We start from the raw sequence: 19,606 nt of genomic DNA, 5'->3' as shown, positions 1-19,606 counted from the left end.
CTGCGTTCCACCATGTCCACGCTGGGGCAGAGGTCCCCCTGTTAACATTTTTAGTACAGTTGAAACTCACTACACACTCTACTTCCCAAAAAACCACACAGCCTAGAGACATAGCAGGAACATGCGGATTTAAGTGGGGCAGGAGTAGGCCCCCCTGCGCTGTTGGAGACCAGCTTCCAAGGAAAGGCCCGCTATGGGGAGGAGGGGGGGGTCAGTGACGGCAAGCAGATGCCCCCCAGCTTCCCCTGCTTTCCATTCCCTGGCACATCCTCCGCTTCCCTCAGCATCCAGAATGTTGAGGACCAGAATCACTACTGGGGTCTCATCCAGATCCTAGGTCTTTGGTGGGAGATCTGGTTTGAGTTGGCTTAAATTGTGTGCTAAAACCCATGGCATGTTTCTTAATTTCCTGGAGCTTTGGGGAAATGGGCCAGAAAGAAAAAAAAAAGGGGGCTTCTGATTCATTTTCTCTCCACCTTCTGCAAATGAAAGAGAAAACAGAATGAACGGTGTGGTTGATAAATGAGAGCGGCTTAAATCAAAGCCCCGCTCCCCCCACGGCGAGGTAGGACGGCACAGCTCCCAGGAGACTCGGAAGCCAGCACCTCTCAGCAGGTTTCAGTGTGAGACCCCGCCAGCCACAAGGCAGGGACAATCTCAGCTGCGTCAGACCCAAGTGCTTGCCACCTGGAGACCCAATGGGAAGACTCTAGGGGTGGGGGGAGAGGAAGGAACACTACCTTGTTAACCGTTTTCCTTAGGGGCATTTTGCACCCTCACCCCAAGTCACGTTTACCTTGGCGCTGCAGAACTGAGACATTCTGCAGTACACTCTGTAGAGTCTTTTTTTAAGCTGGCTTGAGCCAAATATAACAGGTAGCTGTCCAGACCTGTTTAAAAAGGATAAACCCCACCTAAGCGCATAAGTAACACCCCACTGCCTTTATCATATAAACACGGCCAGAGAGCCAAGTGCATTAAGGAGGCGAGACGCAGGCCCTCTTTGCTATCTCATTAAGCCCATTTAATATTAGGAAAGAAAATACCTTCACATCTTGGGTCTGGTTTAAACTATCAGGGAACAGATTAGAGTTAATTAATGCCGTGAACTCTGAAACCGCCAGCCAGGAGGCTCCCAGCGGAATCCACACCTGTCACACACGCGATTTCAGAAAATCTAAGTGGATGCTGACATGCCTCCCCCGCCCCCCTCATCCCCAACGCTGGAACCCTAGGTACCTAACCGGTAACTCTCGAATCTGGATCAAGAGATAAACCCCACCCCTGAGACCAAAAGTCGGTGGACTCCAAGCAGAAACCGGGCGAAGGGCTCTCGCCGCTGCTCCGGAAATTGCCAGGGGTTCCAGGCCTCAAGGCGAGGCTGCGAAGTTGCTTCTGGCAGGTTGGAAAGAGCTTATCAATTATTCATGCAACTGGATAAATAGGGATTTTATCTCGTAGCATGAATCAAGAGATAAAAATTCCATTTCAAGAGGAAGGGTGGAGACTAAACTGTGAATGTTAATTGTAAACTGAAAAAAAAAAAGGAAAGAAAGAGTAAGCTCTCCTCGGGCTGTTCCCTGAGCGCTTGCGTGCTCCCCCCACCCCACCCCCAAGTGTCTGTGCACCTGGACTGCAGCTCACCTGCTCCCCTGGCGATGCACCAAAGCTCTTCTACTGATGTAATGAACTAGCCATAAAACCCCAACTTGGCAGTTGATGAGGGGGGGCACCTTTGAATGGATTTTTCAACCCCCAAACAACACCAGCCTCAACGTATTTCTATTTAAAATCAGTTTGCTGCTTCCAGGCTGAAATCAGAAGCAGGGTAAAGTTTACAAACAGCTGCCTAACATGTGGAAAGGCTCAAACAAAACAAAACAAACAAAACAAAACAAGAGAAAATTCAACATCCAGGACACTTGGGCTGAAAAAGAATATGACTTGGCTTTCTGTCCTCTTGTCTCCCTTCCCACCGTGGCGTTGCATCTGACAGTTCCTTAAAGGCTGGAAAATTAAGCCCAAAGATGAAGTTGGGGAATGAGTGGTTTATTTAGACTTTCACATTATTAAATTTGACCCCCGATGGGAAAATCTGTATATAAACGGAGCAGAAAGTCGTACATCCCAGGGTCAGCCAGGCTGGTCCCTGCGTGGTCAGACTCCAAAGGACTCTCATTTTTATTCTACTTTGTATTTTTCAAAAAATATATTAGGAACACTATTAACATTATAATGGGAGAGAAATAAACTGTGCTTTTTAAATGCTACGTTAGGAGCGTATATTGATTTTTCTAATTGGGACATAACCATAAACTTTACTATTAAAAAAAATCAACAAGGGAGGAGGGTACAGCTCAAGTGGTAGAGCGCATGCTTAGCATGCAGAGGTCCTGGGTTCAATCCCCAGTACCTCCTCTAAACATAAATAAGTAAACCTGATTACTCCCTCCCCACAAAACAATCAACAGTCTGAAGCTATGCACGTCCCCCAACTTTTCTTTCTCCATTTTCTTCCTCTGACAAAAGCGCCTCAAAACAGAGGAATCATCACACTAAGTTTGCCTTCTCACCGCCCATTTGGGGGCTGGGAAGGGGGGCCGATGGCCATGGAAGGGGGAGACCCCGGTCTGGGCAGCTCTTCTGCCAGCACTTGGAGGTAAGAGGAGATGGACCCCACACAGCGTGCTGGGGTCTAGACAGAGATGCTGCGGGAAGAACCACCTTAGGGGTCCCTGCGCCCCTCGCTGTGACTCAGGAGCCCCATGTTCAGGAAGGGGAGTCAGGGGTGTCCGCCCTCTCTTGCTGATCTTAGTTTTTGGACTCAAAGCAGAAAGTTGCGATAACATTACTGAGTTCATGACGCACCGATAACCTGGGTCAGTGTAAGGACTGTCATGTGCTGTCTTTTATCCATTTTTCCCTCCCGCCCCATCTCCATGCCCTGTTCCCTCTTCTCCCCCTAAAGCAGCCCCTCCCTCGAGTCTGTCTGATGTATTGCGTTGGAAAACCTATGCGTGCAGGTCCGCTGTTTGGAGCTTACATGCATAAACCCGTCCGCTGCCCACTTCTTTCCTGAGACACTACACTTTCTAGATCTCTGTGTATCCTCGTGTGTGTATCTCGTTTGTCTCCCCGACAGCATCAAGGACCCCTGCTTGCAGTCCCCACGTTTGACAGACACCTAGCTGGCCGCCACTCCCCTCCTGGACAAAGACACTAGGATGAAGGCAAGACAGGCTGGGCCAGGGTGGCGGGAGAGCTCAGAGCCCTGAGCCTGCCTCCTTCCCGTCTCCTCCTCACAAGCAGGCCTCCAGGGAACCATTGGAAAATGAGTGAACTAGCTGATCTCCTGAGGCTCTCCCAGCTCCAACGCCCTGAGGACTGAGCCCAACACAGGGTCTTGGGCACATGGGAGTCACAAATCTCCGTGTTCGGGGGACTCATTCACAAATGGAAACGGCCGCCATCTTACCAAGGACCAAGGACCCACCAGGCCCACGCTGACAGCTTTACTGGTATCACCTCTCAGGATCCTCCCCAAACCCTCTGAGGATTGTCTCCTGAATCTTACAGGGTAGCGTGGGTACTCTCCCCATTTTACAGAGGAGGAAACTGAGACGGACTGAGTTGCAGGGCTGGGACTGGAGGGAGCCCAGTGACGCACCCCAGGCTCAAAATATGAGGAGGAGCTCACTTGCGGGCACCCACCCTGCACCTGCAGGGCCTGAGAGTGAGCGCCCCTCTGGTTTTCGGCCCCAGCTTCCTCGTCCTGGCCCCGGCCCTGCTGAGCGGCTGAGTGGGAGCGTTAAGCTTGCGATCAAGTCTTCTGACGTGAACCCAGTGCTCCTTCTGTGATAGTCTATTTGACCATTCATTCATTCAGTAGAATGTAGCGAGCCCCCCGACACACATGGCGTGTGCTGGGCACAGCAGGCAGAGCGGCGCACCAGCGCAGTGGCGGGGGAGACTGACGCCGTGGCAATTACCAGAGGGGACAAGGGGCGTCAGTTACCCCGTGACGCTGGGCTCTCCCGGAGGGGCAGGAACATGAGTTCCCTGCCTCCTTCTCTCCATCTGAAACATAGGGGTGGCAGTGAGGGTCTGGGTGACTCCAGGGCCAGCCAATGAGATCCTCTGTAGGCAGGAGTGGTCACCACGGGGAGGGTGGGGGTCCTGCCTGCTCTGATCCGTCCCTCACTTCATCCAGAATAGCCTCCGCTTGCCTCACCCAGCTAGGGAAGCCGACCTGGATGTCTATTTGGTTACTAGATAACCAGGCCCCGGCACCGCGTCTTTGATCAGACGCCCCTAATAACATACAGAGGAAACAGACCGTTTTATAGCAAGACTTTGTGGGGTGATCTTATCCTCCCGTGGTGTTCTTAACAGGGACAAGGATGAGGAGGTAGGTGCTTGCTGGAGAGGGAAGAAAGAGGCCTAGTCTGCAACACTCTCCTTTCGGTCCACCCCGACTTTGATTTGGCGGGAGGGTCGGGTGGGAGATAAACACTCACCGGCTGCCCACTTCCACCCGGGACATCTGGCTCCTGGCCACCTCCCTCACTCAGCTGTGCACGGCTCCCCAAAAGCCCACCCTGTGTCCACCACACCCCCTGCAGCTCTGATCACTTGGGGAGGGCCCTGCAATTAACAACCCAGAAAAGCCCAGCTGCGGAGGCCAAAACACCATGCTGCCCATGGCTGCGCCTCGTGGCCAGCAGAGCTGGGGCTCAAGAAATAATTGGCTTGTCCCCCAAACAACCTAATAATCACCACCATTTCCACGTTCTCGGGTGATGGCTCTGTAGATAAGGAAGGGTCAGGAATCAAGGACCCTCCTTCCAGCAAAATGCAAGGACTGGACAACATAAAAAAAAATTTTTTTTTTGTTTAAAAATAAATATCTATGTTTGAAGTCAAATCAAGTTTTAGCTTTGGTTCTTTGTCTCTCTTTTGTTTGACCTCCTGGTGACCGAAGGGAGTCTTGCTCAAACACTATTTATTCATTTCCTTTGCTTTTTTTTTTTTTTGGAAAAAAATCTGCATTGAACAGGTAGCCTATCGGCCCCGTGCATCCACCTGTGAAGCCCGGAGAGCAGCCCCAGTTGGCCTTGAATGCCCTTTCCCGCTTCTCCCGCCGTCCTGGGCACCACCCACCCTTAGTGTGTGGATGGGCGGGGATGGGCGGGCGAGGGTCCCACCTGTCACTCTCAGTCTCAACAGAGGGGACTTAGGCGGCACTTGGGAACAGTGTTTCCCTGTCATTCCTAAGCCTCTCCAAGAAAGGCTGTTACTATAGAACAGGCTTTTTCATCCAGGAGCTTCAGATTCAGGATGGGGCCAACAGCACAGTGAAAGAGGGCACCCCAGGGAAACGCAGAGCATCACAGACATGAGCAGGGACTCGGGAGTTCTGCCATCCTTCCAGCTGTGTGGCGTTGGGACAGTGGCCTGACCTCTCTGAACTCAGTTTCCCTGTTCTGTGAAATGTGGCCAATGAGACTTCCTACTTCTCATCAGGTTGTCCAGATATAAAGCATATATACATCAAAAGCACCCGGCCCACACCAAGTTCTCCATTATTGTCAGACATTCCTCTCTTCTTTATAAATCAGCCAACACAGCAACGAACACAGGAGCGCCATGCCCTGCGGGGAGGCTCCATTTCCAGTTGGTTCTGAAAGGACCGAGTCACGACCCCACCCGAGACAGCGACGTAATGCCCTCCCCACAGCCACACCGTGAATGCTCAGGCCCCCATCGGCGGCCTGGGATGGAAAAATACCCACACACAGGAAGCCCGGAGAGCACAGCCTCGAAGAGTCATGGACAGAATTGCGTGCAGTTTTCAAAACTATCCAGAATTGTAAATTTTGAAAATTTAAAGGCACATAATTGCCACAAATAATCACAATTATGCAATTATAAATCACCCTCCTCGCAACTCTCCTCTGCCCATAAGTCAACCCTTCCATGGAAACTTAATATGTGGCACACGGCCGCTGTCTGCCGCGGCGGAGCTGGTGGCTTCAGCAAGGCCACCTCGAGTCTCAAGCTGTTCTCAGCAATCCATAGAGACCAAAAAAAAAAAAAAAAAGTCATTTTCAGGAAGGGAATTGATCGTTTCTCTCGCATTTCCATTTGTGTAAGATCACGCTGTGGCCTCATTCTGCACTTTCTGCTGTTCTGTTGCCTCTGGAGAAGAGGACAGCTGAGGACTGCCCAGGGTGGGGGGTTGGGGGTCCCAGTTGGGGGTCCTTGGGTTGAAGTTGCATTTGAAAGGCTCCAGAGGCCCCCTGGGAGCCTCACCCCAGCTGGTGAGGAATCAAAAATTGGGGTGCTGTCTACTGACCCCCAGGGCCACACAGCCCACAAATGTGGATGGGCGGGTCTGCAAGCCCTTCAGAGGGCAGGTCAACTGCCTGGACGTGCACCCTGGGCACAGCCCAGTCCCCATGTCCCAAGTCCTCCCAGGGGACAATCTCCATCTCTCTTATTCCCCCTCCTCTTTCTCATGCTCTTACGATCCCGCCTTTTCACCCTTTCTGCCTGTCCCCCTCCTCCGTAGTTCTTTGTCTCTGCCTTTCTCTTTCCCTTTGTTTCTCCCCTTTTCTCTTTCTTTTCTTTCTCTTCCACTTCTTTTACTTTCTCTCCTTTCTCTCCTCAGTTCTGTGTCCTCTCTCTCTGTCCCTCTGTCACACAGTTAAGGATGACAATGCGGACACCTTGATCTACAGTCCTCAGGCCCCCACCCCGCCCCCCACAGCTGTACTTCCGTTATCCAGAGAATCCCCGCAGGTAGGAGCAATCCAGTTAGATGTTTCCAATCCAAGTGATTCTCTCTCTCATCTTCATTCCTAAATCCAATAACTTGGGAGATCCTCCTTCCCAGATGCTTGCCTGCCGCTCGGGAGCTGCCTGGGGAGGGCCAGGGCCTGGGGTGGGGGCACCCCGTCTGCCCTCCTCCTCGTCTTTCCAGCCGCCTTGCCTCTGAGCTGTCACCCTAAACTGACTGACTCAGATGGGAGTGGGGGTGGGTGGCAGGAGGAGGAGCTGGGGGTAGGGGTGGGGGGACCGCCCTGGTCGGCTCCACACTGTTTGTGCCCATGCTCTTTGGAGCTAATTACAGGGAGCGGCTGCGGGCAGCCGGGTGCCCCAGGTTGGCCACTCTCACTGCGCTCCTGCACTCCCCCAGCTCCTAGTTGACGCAGCTTTTCCAAGAGTCTCTGGAAGGCCTGAATAGAAGCCCTGGGTGTCTGAGGACCCAGCGGGGCATGGAAGAGCTTCCCCTGACCCTCCTGCCCTTCCAGGGACCGGCCTGGATAGGCGTGCGCTTTGGTGGGAGGAGCGCACAGCGCCTTCTGGCTTGGCCCGGACAAGAATTTGAGGGAGAGTTTGCTCGCTGCAAAGATTTGAGGGGAGGCAAGAACCAGGGGGCGGAGGGGGGTCGACTAGGGGTTCTGAATGGCAGGAGGAGCCGCGCCAGAGGGCTGGGAGCGCTGCGCTGGTGTGCGCGCAACGCTGGGAGCTGTCTCCACCTCTTCTGGAAAGTTGGACCTATGAGTGCGCAGCTCGACTTAGAACTATCAACAGCCCGCGAGGGTGAGCGCGTGTGAGCGCCGAGGGGGGCGCAGGGCCCTTGCAACTTCTTCCCAGGACCCCAGCCGGGCCGCCGGCATCCGCTGCTGCCGGAGAGACCCGCGCCCGCATCAGGGAGGCCCCCGGGGGCCGTCCTGCTAGCCCCGACGGGATGCCCGCAGCCATGCTCCCCTACGCTTGCGTCCTGGTGCTTTTGGGAGGTAGGTACCACCCTTCCCCCACCGGCTGGCCTCCTGAGGTCGGAAGGGAGGGAGCTGCCGTCTGACGTTCCTTGGGGCTTCTTGGGGACTGCTGTAAGGGTCTGGGCATTAGGCCGGCAAGTCCGCGCCTTGCGTGTCCTTTTCCAGCCTCACCTGGCCGGCACCTGCCGTGACTCCAGGTTCCTCTTGGGTCCTATGCAGGGGTGCCGGTCACCATGCCCTGCACCACACACTCAATGCAGTCTGACCTCCAGGTACTCGAAGCAGCTCCTGGTGCCAGACCCCGAGGGGCTGGGACCTCCAAAAAGATGCAGGAGGCTCCCAGGCCCACTGAGCCCCCGTGACATGGTACAAGCCCCAGGTCACTCAGACCAGTGCTGCGGAATCTGGTCTTGCCCACTGAACCCTAGGTCTGTTGGTCCTCAGAGCTTCTGTCTTGCTGCAGAGCTGGGGAAGAAGTTAGGAGAGGGTACGATGACCCTGGGCTGCGGCTAGTGCCCAGCAGGCCTGGGGTGGGGAGGCAAGGGACCACAGGACCCCTGGTAGAGGTGACAGTGCCTTTTCCAGGACCAACTGCTCTCCTCCTGGCTCTTCTCAGGGGGTGGGAGTGAACAAAACTCTTTCCAAATGCCAGCTGACCACAGTGTGCCACCACTGGCAAAAATGACAATAAGAACCATAGTCGTGGAAGTGTTCCCAGCCCCAGGCTCACCCACAGGCAGCCTCACATTGTGAAGGGTTAGGAATTCTGGCCTTGAAGTCAGACTACCTGGCTCAGAAGCCCAGCTCAGCTTCGTATCAACCTGTGTGGCCTTGGACAGGCATCTCCATCTGCTCTCTGAACCTCAGCTTTCTCATCTGCCAAATGGGCTCAGCAAATCCTCTTCTCTGCCTGGGATTATTGTGAGGATTACAAGAAGGAGGGCAGGAGAAGCACCCAGCGCACGGCCCCACACCGAGGCGCCAGGTCCCGCCGGGCACGCTTTACTCCATTTGCGGACGAGAAGCAAAGTCAGGTCTGCCTCGGGGCCCTTTAATCACCGTCGTCTTTCCAACTGCGAATTTCTAAGCAAGGTATTTGGAGAAGAGATGAAAGGGGTCTGAAGGAAGGTCTGAGGGAGGGTATGTTAGCAGTTTGAAGAGTTGGAGATACATCCACTGAAAGGGGACATTTATCACAGGGCTGGGGTGACAGGTCACACAGCTAGCCACCACCACGGAGTCCTCCATCGATGCAAAACTCAGCCTTGGCAGCCCTGTGCATGGGTGAGGGAGGGCCAGGAAAGGGAGTGGGTGTGTGGAGGGGTGCTGAGAAAAGACTCCGTAAACTTTCCCTTTGGGCACGGAGCTGGGACAGGGAGAAGGAGGAACAGAACGTGTGTCTTCGCCAGTCCTCCACCTCCTCCCCGGGCTCTTCCCTCCCGTGGGAACTGGACAGTCCAGAGCGGAGGGACCGATTACCCCAGAAACCTGCAGCCTTGGTCACAGCACAGGGCTGTTGTCCTTGGCAGGCCCCGAGCTTCTGTCATGCCAATAAAATCACTGCAAGTGTAGCCTCGCGGCTCTCCCTCCGGAGTCCCGCTGCTTCGCTCCTTGCTGACCTTTCGCCACCGCCAGTCAGACAGATTCCACCGGAGAGAAGCCAAGAGCGCCCGGCGGGCCCAGGCACGCGGAGGCGGCCACCGCGGAGCCCGCCGGCCCTTGAGTCAGACACAGACGTTAGCAAGGGCGACAGTCCCCCTGGGGCTGCCTTCAAAGTTCCCTGCTCTAAGCCAGGCACCATTTTCCACTGAGCCTTTTCTCAAAAGTCCTTTTCACCACGGGCTGCATCACCAGGCGACAAGATCCTTTTGCTTGAGTGAAAGGAAACAGAACCCCGTTAATCCTTCAGATACTTGAATAATTTCAGTCCCCACACTGAGGCAAGCCTGGACTTCACAGCTTCAGGCTCAGGAGACCTTAGTGTGGCGTGGCCCCCCCACGCGGGTTCACATTAAGACACACACGCACACACACACAACCTCAGCATTCGTGATGCTGTGGTCCAGGTCCCCCTCTGCCAAGAGACAGCTGTCCTGGGCCCTGCAACACGCCCAGCAGCATCTCCGGCCTCTGCCTACCACATGCCTGTAGCAACACCTCCCAGATGTGACAACCAAAAACATCTCCAGATGCAGTCAAATGTCCCCTGGGGACCAAAACTGTCCCCGATTGAGACCCACTGGGATGGATACATCACATTCAACTGGTAGCCTTTTCAGTTGAATCTGTCAAAGAGCACCGCCTCGGATGGATTTTGTTATTCTTGCTCCGAGCAATCAGGAAATCAAAGGCACAGCAGGGCCCCAAGAAAAACAGAACCATTTAGGTCATTTCTAATTTGGACGTTGATTTTTTCCCATTTGTTCTCCCTCCGTCTCATGTCTGCAAAGGTCCTCTTTGGGGCTGACCAGAGCCAGGCTGTGGGTGAGCATGGTTAGTTACCCACGGCAGCAAACCTGCCTCAAACCCAGGCCACGCCAGATGTGTTCCGTGCCAGTGCTTGGCCTCCAGCTGTGGTCTGCTCCACAGAAACTTCTGGCTTTTAAAAATCTCCTTACTCAACAATTTATGCTGGAGGGGGAAAAAGAGAAACCACAGCCTCTTTTTTTTTTTTTCTCTCGTTTGTATTTTTTTTTTCTCATTTCAGTCCTGCTTTTATCTCTAGACATATACTTTGCAATGGCAAGTTATCATTTAGAGACAGATTAACTAGGACAAAATCACAGGCTACTCCATAATGAATTGGTGGTTGGCGTGGGGCTCTGTTTCCAAACTGAGAATAAAAGTGGTGAGGAAATTAACTTAAGCACGCTCGTCCAAAAATCAAATGTGAATGGAGATCAATAATTGTGTTAGTTACTCAAAACAAAGGAAAATCCTGAACGGAGACTTCCTCTCGCCACTTTGCGGGGCACACGCTGTAGACGGATCATCATGGCCAGCCGTTTCACTCCTGACCGAGGCTGCAATCTCCAAATGCAAAATCACCAGCTCAAGGCAAATGCAGCGGCTTCCTCGATTCCAAAACCGTCTGGATGGCAAACTAGCGAACAGCGACACGTGAAGAAGTACTTGGGCAGTATATTGAAAGCTCACTATGTTCATGAAAGCTTGAAGCCAGAAGGAGCTTCCAAGCTTGGCAGTTGGATCAGGAATGAGCTTCCTGATCAAACTTCCAAGATACAGCACTTGGCTGCCAAGGCCAGTCTGGAAAATGAGGATCAACAGCCCAGTGCAAAAGCAGGCAGGCGGCTGAGATCAATTTGAACTTGAGGGCAGCGAAGCTGCGCTAGGGGGACTCCAGGGAAGGAGCTAAGTTCTGAAGTTGGCGCTGGGGGTGGCCTTGAGTTGTGGCCGGGAGGAGCAGGGGCTGGTGTGATTGTTCTTCCAGCCAGAATGGCTTTCTGAAGCCCTTTGTACAGAGCCAGTGCCCTGGCCCCTTGGGTATTCAGGAAGTTTCTGAAAGACCCAGATGCAGGAAACACACAAGACCTGTGAACACACAGCAGGAGTGGGCCGTGAAGGCGTCACAGAGAGCAGAATGTCCCGGAGGACGCCAGATCTCCTGGCGGGGAGGGCAACCAGGGGTCCTGCGGGCACTGGGGCACTGCAGAGGCAGGGCTGGTGCCCTCCCGGGACCTCCACCAGGGCTCTGGGAGGTCAGCTGGGCATGGCTGAGTCTAACACGTGTTTTGCCTGCTATGGAGAGCTTGAGAGCAACGGCGTGGGATCCTCAGACCTGGGTCCCACCCAAGCTTTATCACCTTCCTGTTCTGTCCCCTATGTCCCCATCAGTGAGCTGGAAACAGTGGTGGCTCCGCGCTCAAGGGCTGCTAGGAGCAGCAAAGGAGATGAGGTGGGGTCAGACCTTGACACCAAGAACCTATCGAAGCCTTCCCGCCGTTACTGCCAAGAGCGGGACCCTGCACTCAACTCTCCAGACCTGGGGAAGAAAGGGGCAAGTCCCTGCTCTCCCCTGAGCCTGGGCCAGTCACTTCCTGGCTGTCTCCTTTGGGCGGGTGCTGCATTTTCTTCTCACTCTGAGGTTCTGTGTGTCCTCAAGATCGCCGACAACAGCAACAACATTAGTCATTGTTCCTGTTTTGCGAGCCAGCGTCGGCCCTCGTGGTACACCGTCTCCTATAACCCTCCTCCAGCCCCAGCGGTCCTCCTCCGTCTCCCGATCTATGAAGTGGGAGGGTGGCCGCCCTCACTGCTGGGGTCGGTGAGCTTGGTAACGGGGAGAATTGTCTAGCAGACAGGGCCCAAGTGAGTTTCTGATCCGTGAGTGACATATTCAATGAGCAGATAATTACAAGAGTGACGAACACTCCACAGAACGCGTCTGGAGCCGCTGGCCTGAGCCGGGGGCGGGGAAGGAAGGCCTGCCTGCAAAGGGGACGTAAGCTGAACCTTCACAAAGGATGGAGGAGGAGGAGGGACAGCCAGGGAGAGGGACCAGCGTGCAAAGGCCTGGGTGCGAAAGAAAACAGTGATGTGTTCAGGGACCTGGGAGAAGGCCAGTGAGACTGGTGAGGGGAGAGTGAGAGAGTGAGGGAGTGAGGGGTGGATGAGGGCAGAGGTTCGCAGGGGCTCAGTCATGGAGGGCCACAGGGCCTCAGGAGGAGTCAGACTTTATGTCAAGGGCGATGGAGGGTCCACTGAAGGGTTTTCAGGGGGCAGGACCAGGATGCTTCTAGAAGTAGTGAACTCCCCACCACTGGAGGCAACTAAGAACAAACTGGATGATGGTGGGTAGCACTAGCGAGGGAGTTCCCTGGATTGGCTTCCAGCCCTGAAAGTTTCTGATTCTGAGGAGTCGCGCCTACCTCCCGACACCAGGACACATGCAGTCACCTGTCATTTTGGCCCCCACATCCCCCTCAAATTCAATGCCCAGGAGGAATGCTGGTAATAGTGTCAGGCCACACTCAGCAGCGTCCAAGGGGTCTGACAGGCTCGGGCTCAGTGCCGCCCCGGCCGCAGCCCTTGAGGCAGGCTCTGCCCTTGTCCCCACCTTACAGCAGCCCTGGGAGGGGGAGCAGGGTGGGACCTGCCGCCTCGCCCCTGCCCCCCCTCCAGGAAGCTACTCTGGCTCCTTTCACCTCTTCTCTTCTCTCAGTATCACCCTTCACATCTAATCAAGGCCATCAGCCACTTTCAAGGGGCATTTTGAGATTTAAAACACTTACATGCTGTCAAGATGCAGAATGTAAGAAAGTCCACCAACTGGACTGGACTCACTTATGATTCACGGGGCTCAGTCCCAGCCAGACTCTCCGTCCAGCTTGACCATGTTCATACCCTCTCTCCCTCCTTCTTGCTCCTTCTTCCTTCTCTTCCACCCTTGCCAGTACCCCTCGGTTCCCATCAGACCCTCCTCCCCACACACTTCACAGATAAGCCTTCTTCCTCCTCAGAGAAGGTGTCACCAGCCACCACCAGGTAACAGTCACACGAAATTCTGTCCACCTGTCCACCATGCCTTCTCCAGTACAGCCTCCACACACATACATGCTGTTCCTTCTGCTTAAAACACTGTTCCATGCCCCTATCTTCTCCTTCACCTGCAGATTTGGGTGTAAATTCCAAGCAGTGGAATTGCTGCAGCAAAATGTGTGTGTTGAGGATTCTTTCACTGGCCTTCCTTCCAAATAGGGTGCACCACTCGACACGCCCATGGATGGCCAATGACAGTGCCCGTTTTCCACATCTTCACCGACCCTCATCATTGTCGTTCTTTAAAAATCTTGCCAGTGGTGCTGCTTGGTTGTTTAAAAGCGCATTCCTCTAATTATGAGCAAAAAGGAATGTCTATTCGTAGTATCTCTTTTATTGATTTTCCTTTGAGCTATGAGGTCATATTGTTTGCCCATTTTTACATCAGTCTTAAAAAAATCTTTTCTTATTGATTTGTTAGTGCTCTTTATATATAGAAAAGTAGCTGTCCCCGGGATATTTCCCCAGCTTGCTGTGTGTTCACCTAGGCTTCCTAAAAGAGAATCTACTGTCCTCATCTCTTTCACACTTACTCCAGTGAAACCCGTGCTCTGGCACGTGGGTTTTAAGCTAAATGTGCATTTTTACCCAAGAGGGGAAGAGATGGCCAGATCTCCTTCCCATAAATGACCACATGTGGGGGATGTAAGCAAGAGAGAGGCTGACATTCCTCTGAGAGAGACACACAGCCCAAGAACAGTGCTAAGTGCATCGTACACGGTACCCCGTTTGACTCTGTGACCTCCTATGTGATCAGGGCACCGCTTTGTATAGAATACGGAAGCAAGACCACAAGCCCACGGTCATCCAGCCGGCAAGTGCAGGGGCTGAGATTTGTGGGCCACTGAGTTTCATGCCTCAACCATCCCCTTCTGGGGCTGTTCAGCTCAAAGTTCAGGCAAGGATCACCCTGCCTTGCTGCCTGTTTGAAAGAACCAGGGTTTAGGGCAAAGTCTGGGTACTGGGAGACACGCAGGCTCTGAGGCGTCTGGGCCGACAGTTTACATAACACGACCTAACGGGAAAGATCGCAGTGCAGAGACCACAGGCATGCTAACAAGAACAGTTTTTAAATCCCCAATTAAACATTAATCTGAGGGTTGTTGAAGAGGGAAGGATCCTAACTGCCCATCTGCACAGATGGCAGCGCTGGCTGGGCTCTGGAACTCAACTGCCCACATTCAAATTCCAGTGGCCGCACTGACTTGAGAATTACTTAGTCCCTCTGAGACTCAGTCTCCTCCTTTGTGGATTGACGCCTGCCCGAGGGGCTGCTGTGAGAAGTAGGTGTTAGCGTCCACGTGAGAAGCTTGGCACAGTGTCAGGCGTAGAACAAGGGCTTGGTGATGTCCCCCCGTCACTATTAACGTGACAGGACACTGCCTTGCAGGTCCCAGTCCTGGGACTATGCCGCATTGCTTCTTAGGGGTGGCTGCAGGGCATTTTGGGACTTCAGGGGTCCAGGGGGAGGAAGGGTCAGAAAAGGTGGTTGGACAGAATCAGAGGAGGACGGGGGTGCAGAGTAAGGGACGGGAGTCAGATGCCCAGATTCCCGCTTCCTATGTGAAGGAGCTTGTGTTGCCTTCGCCTGGTGATGTACCCCAAGTGCCCATCTGGTGGGTTGGGATGGTGCCGTGGGCTTCAGGAAGGAGGGATTTGGAAAGCCTGTTTATGTCCGGGGGCTACTGTACATGGAAACCTGAAATCCAGGTGTCAACAGGCCACGCTTTCTCTGAAACATGCAAGGGAGACCTGCTCCTTGCCTCTCGTGGCTTCTGGTGTTTGCAGGCAGTCCTCGGCGCGCCCTGAGTTTAAATGCGTCACTCCCACCTCCGCCTCTGGCCTCACATGGCTGTCTTCTCCCTGTGTGTCTGCGCCTCTCCTCCTCTTCCTGTAAGGAGACCAGGCATCTTAGATTGGGGCCCATTCTTCTCCAATATGACCTCATCTGAACGATTTGCATCTGTAACGGCGCTGTTTCTAGAAATTAAAAAAAGCCGCATTCTCCGGTGCTGGAGGTGAGGACCTGAACATGGCTTTGGGGGGATGCGGTTAGCCCATAACATCTCGTGTTGCATCTGAAGGGCCCGCTCTGGTGGGTGGGTTGGCACCAGGCATTTCTGGGAAGAGGAGGTTCAAGAAGTCATGGGATCAGCCTACAATTGAGAGGTGGGTGGGACAGGACTGAGCCAGACCCAGGGACCTGGGAGGGGCGAGGCCAGGAGACCAAAGCCTAAATATTCGACATTAGGCAATGACTTAAATAAACTTTGAGACAATTATGCATCCATAAAAAATTCTATATCCAAAAAATGTTGGATGATGGGAAGGTACTTCTGGCATAATGTTGAAACAGAAACCCAGTGTATGTAAATTTGATCTCAATTATGTTTTCATGGTGGAGAGAGGCATTCTTTTATATATATATAAACTGTATTCTATGCAGTTTTCTGCGAATTGTTTTTTTTTCACTTAGTATTATGCTGAGGAATTCACCTATGCTGTTGTTTGTACTCGAGTTCATTTTTTTTTAATTTGTTCATTTTTTTGAGGTGGGGTAATTAGGTTTACTTATTTATTTATTCTTAGAAGGGGTGCTGGGGATTGAACCCAGGACCTTGTGCATGGTAAGCATGTGCTCTACCATTTGAGCCATGCCCTCCCCCGAGAGAGGCATTCTTATTTAAAAAAAAAAAGAAGAAGAAAACATATGAATGAGTGGTTATCTCCGAGAGGTGGGATTGTGGCTGATTTCTCTCTTTGTCTTTATGTATCTTTTTCTTTCCCTTCTACGTACAAATCCTTTGTACTTCCTATAGGATCAATTCCATCTGGGGCTGGGAGTTCCAAGGAAAGGGGCTGGGTCTGCAGTCTCCCAGACTTGCACTCCCCCAGGTTTGCTAGGATCTCAAGAAGAGGCTGGTCAGAGAAGTGATGGAGGCTGGCTGAGGCTTGTGAAATCTGACCTGGCTGCAGGGTTGGGTCCTGGTGTCAGAAGTGGGCTCAGCCCCAAACGGCACCAGCTCTCCTGGGCGGTAGAGACAGTCCTAGGCAGGCTGGTGTTCCTGGGTATTGATTCGAGGAACAGCAGTGTCCCAACCATTCACGCATTTAGACAGGATCCTGCACCCTCCCTGCTGCAAGGAGAGGGGGTTGCCAAAGATGCCCTGTCTCCAGTCAAGTAGACAGGACTTCAGAAGAGGGAACTGGAGTCCCAGATGGATGACTAAGGCCAGACCACAGCTATGGATGGCTCAGTGTCAGCAGTAGCCAACGTCCACTGGGCACCTGCTTTTGTTAAGCACTGAGGGAGCACTCTATTATTTCTTTACAACTGCCTTGTGATTTGGGTATTGCTGTTATCACCATTCCACACCTGAGAGGATGGAGGCCACTGGACCAGGATGCTCCTGAAGAGGCAGAGACCTGGGAAGACGGCAGCCTGGTGGGCTCTCGGTCGCTCAGGACTCGTTCACAGCAGGTGGGGTACCAGACCCAGTAAGCCCAGGACGCACTGCTCCCTGGGGGCCTTGGGATACGAACAGTCTCAACACAGTGAGCCCAGGGGCCGGGAGACCCACGGTCCACCACACAGAGGAGCCAGGGACGGTGAGGTGCTGCCTGCTGCTCCCATTAGCAGTGGAGGCTTTGCCCTGAGGACTCCTTGTTCCCCCGCCCCCTTCTCAAGTCCTGTCCTGCTTGAAGCAAACCTGCAGTGGACAAGTGCCGTGTTTGCCTGCCTCGGGTCCACGCTCCCATTTCCTGCTCACAGCAGTTTCCCTTCCTGACTGTAACCCTGGAGGACTTGTGAACCCCGGTGCCTCCCCTCCGCCTGGGGCATGAGTCTGGGGCCCGGCAAAGAGCTGTCCCCAGAGCTCTGCGGCCATTACAAAATCTGAGCTGCCCTCCCCAAGCCTCAATATTAAATTATACAGAAAAGGGGAAGCAAATCTATAGCTCACACCCGACCGTACTCTTTCCCAAAAATGTGCATAAAAACAGTGCACAAGACATAGATGTATTTAGCTTGGAATTACCGGTGACCACAGTAAAACAAAATTACTTGTTCTTTGAAATGTACAATTACAGTTGTTTTAACATGTGTTTTTGGTGGTGGGGTGTGGTTTCTAGATAGTTTGAAACTGAAGTCTACTGTTTGGCTCATCAGCCTTAACCAAATTCTGACGGGCTCCACTTCCTCAACAGCACCCCGCGGTCGCTGACATGAAAACTGACTTGCCGAGGAGGGAGAGAGTCTGGGCTTTTAAAACTGATGTGTGGACGTACTCTTTCTTCTACGGTCTTCTAAGTCTTACAAGACTTTTGCACTTCAACTGTCTTTTGCAGGGGGCCGACTTAAGGTAACCATGGAGACCTCAGAGAGGGTGCTAACCTTGGGACTGAGTGACCAGTTGCCTTTTCCTAGCAAAGCCTACCCCAAGCTTTCAGGGGTTGCCAGTGCCTGTTTGGGGCCGTTCAGAGATGTACCTCTTTGCGCCGCAGGCGGGGGGCAGCCTGGCTGCCTGAAAAGTCGGAGTTCCAGGTTACACGTGCAGAGCTAAGCCCAGCCCCACCCTGGGCATCCATTACTGCTGCGGACGGGCACAGGGAAGAGAAGTTAGGACCTTGAGACTCCAGAATCCTGTAAGGGCTTCAACGAGAACGTGGAATCCCTTGGAATTTGCATATTCATCACCAGAGAGCTTCTCAGACTGTTTGAGGCCAGAGCTGCTGGAGTTCATTATAAGAGGGCAAAACATATTCCCTGTTTACATAGATAATTTGCTCAGAAAGTTCTTTTCTTTTTTTTTTTATCCCACTTAAGTACAAAGACAAACTTCTTTCTCTCTCCTCCAAATTCTAATTTAGAAGAACCAAATGAATGAGCATGCATTTACTGTGTTTTTAGATAACTTCCTATAGCTTCAACTCAATGATGGAAATATTTCTTCATTCAAGTACTCAGTTCTTCAAGGGGCATTCACTGGGTGCCGACGATGTGCCAGGTACTGCTCTACACCCTGGGACAGGATAATGAACAAAATAAGCCTGGTGGGGCCCTCGTGGGGCTTTCATTCTCACTGGGTGGTGGGCTTGGGGGTGGGGGAGCACAGACAATAAATAAGAAAACAAATAAATAAATGAGAAAATGACTGACGGCAATGACACTATGAGATGAAGAAAAGATAGTGCCTGGGGAGGTGGGGCTGCCAGAGGAGGTGTCCCCGGAAGGCCCCTCCAAGGAGCTGACACGGAAGCTCACACGTAAAAGATGAAAAGGGGGCCGCCTCGCGAAGATCCGGGACGGGAGGAAACTGAACAGGGCACTCAGCAGGTGCGGAGGCTGGTGCTTGAGAAACCAAATCACCGAGGTCAAGGCTGCAGCACAAGAGACGGACAAACCAAAGGGCCAGGGCTGTTGCAGGAGAAAAATCCTTCCTGACAGTGGCAGGCACAGCCCGGGGCGCGGCCAGTCAGGGGGGCCTCTCCCAATACCCACGGCCCCTCCTTTCTGCTCTAGGACCCCCGTCTCCCACCGGGCGCGTGGCCATTCACAGATGGCGCAGCTTCTCTCCAGCAGCTGGCGTGACCGCCGGCTTGGGAGCAGGAGTGATGTGTGACTAACAGGATGGGCACACCTACCCCTTCCCTCCTTCCTCTGGTAGAAATGCAGGCCTGCTCATGGGACCGTGCAGCCAAAAGGGGTCCTGATGAGTAAAGGAGGTGGGGGAAGTGAGGAACTGGGGGGCTCTGAGGCCAAAGTGGGACCAGCCTCCCAGGGGAACACATGATGGAGATGTCCCCAAAGAGGGGACAGAGATGCGGGAGTGGGGCCCACGGCCTCAATGAGGCAAGAGCAGCAGCCGGTGTCTGGAGATGACATCCACCAGGAGGTGACAAGCGTGGGGGGAGCCTCCAAGGACAAGGGGCTTTTGCCCCAGGGAGGAGGAGACATGATCTAAAAGCACCACCAGCTTAGGGCCTGCCACCAGGGAGGCTGACATTCGGGTGGAGTTTGAGGTTATCAGGGTTGGAGGTGTAGGTCTGGCTGATTTCCTTGTCCAAACAGAACTCGGGGGCCAGTTCGGATGGGCACCCTTCAAACCCTTCCTTCACTCCTGCCGGCCCCTGAAACCCTCTTCCTGGTCCTATCAGCTTCTTTCCTCTTGCACAAGGGCCGATTCAGGGTAACAGAGGATATTAATGGAATCATTTTTCCCTTCAAGAAAGTATATCCTTGTTAATCAGGAAATGCAATCTCT

The 19,606-nt window shown here is 53.3% G+C and overlaps 1 protein-coding gene across 1 annotated transcript in view; it reads left to right on the top strand.

The window, feature by feature from the left end:
• Positions 1-7,444: 7,444 nt before the first annotated feature.
• The window catches only part of APCDD1L (APC down-regulated 1 like), a 50,681-nt gene continuing 38,519 nt past the window's right edge, over positions 7,445-19,606 (top strand). The window contains exon 1 of the mRNA XM_074347495.1: positions 7,445-7,802. Within this exon, the coding sequence (XP_074203596.1) occupies positions 7,754-7,802 (49 nt within the window). The 5' untranslated portion in view covers positions 7,445-7,753. The remainder of the gene's footprint in view (positions 7,803-19,606) is intronic.

The sequence above is a fragment of the Camelus bactrianus genome, chromosome 19, assembly GCF_048773025.1.
Source record: "Camelus bactrianus isolate YW-2024 breed Bactrian camel chromosome 19, ASM4877302v1, whole genome shotgun sequence".
In the NCBI taxonomy this organism is placed as follows: domain Eukaryota; kingdom Metazoa; phylum Chordata; class Mammalia; order Artiodactyla; family Camelidae; genus Camelus; species Camelus bactrianus.
Note: the sequence above shows the minus strand (reverse complement) of the source record. Positions and strands in the feature narration are given on the sequence as shown.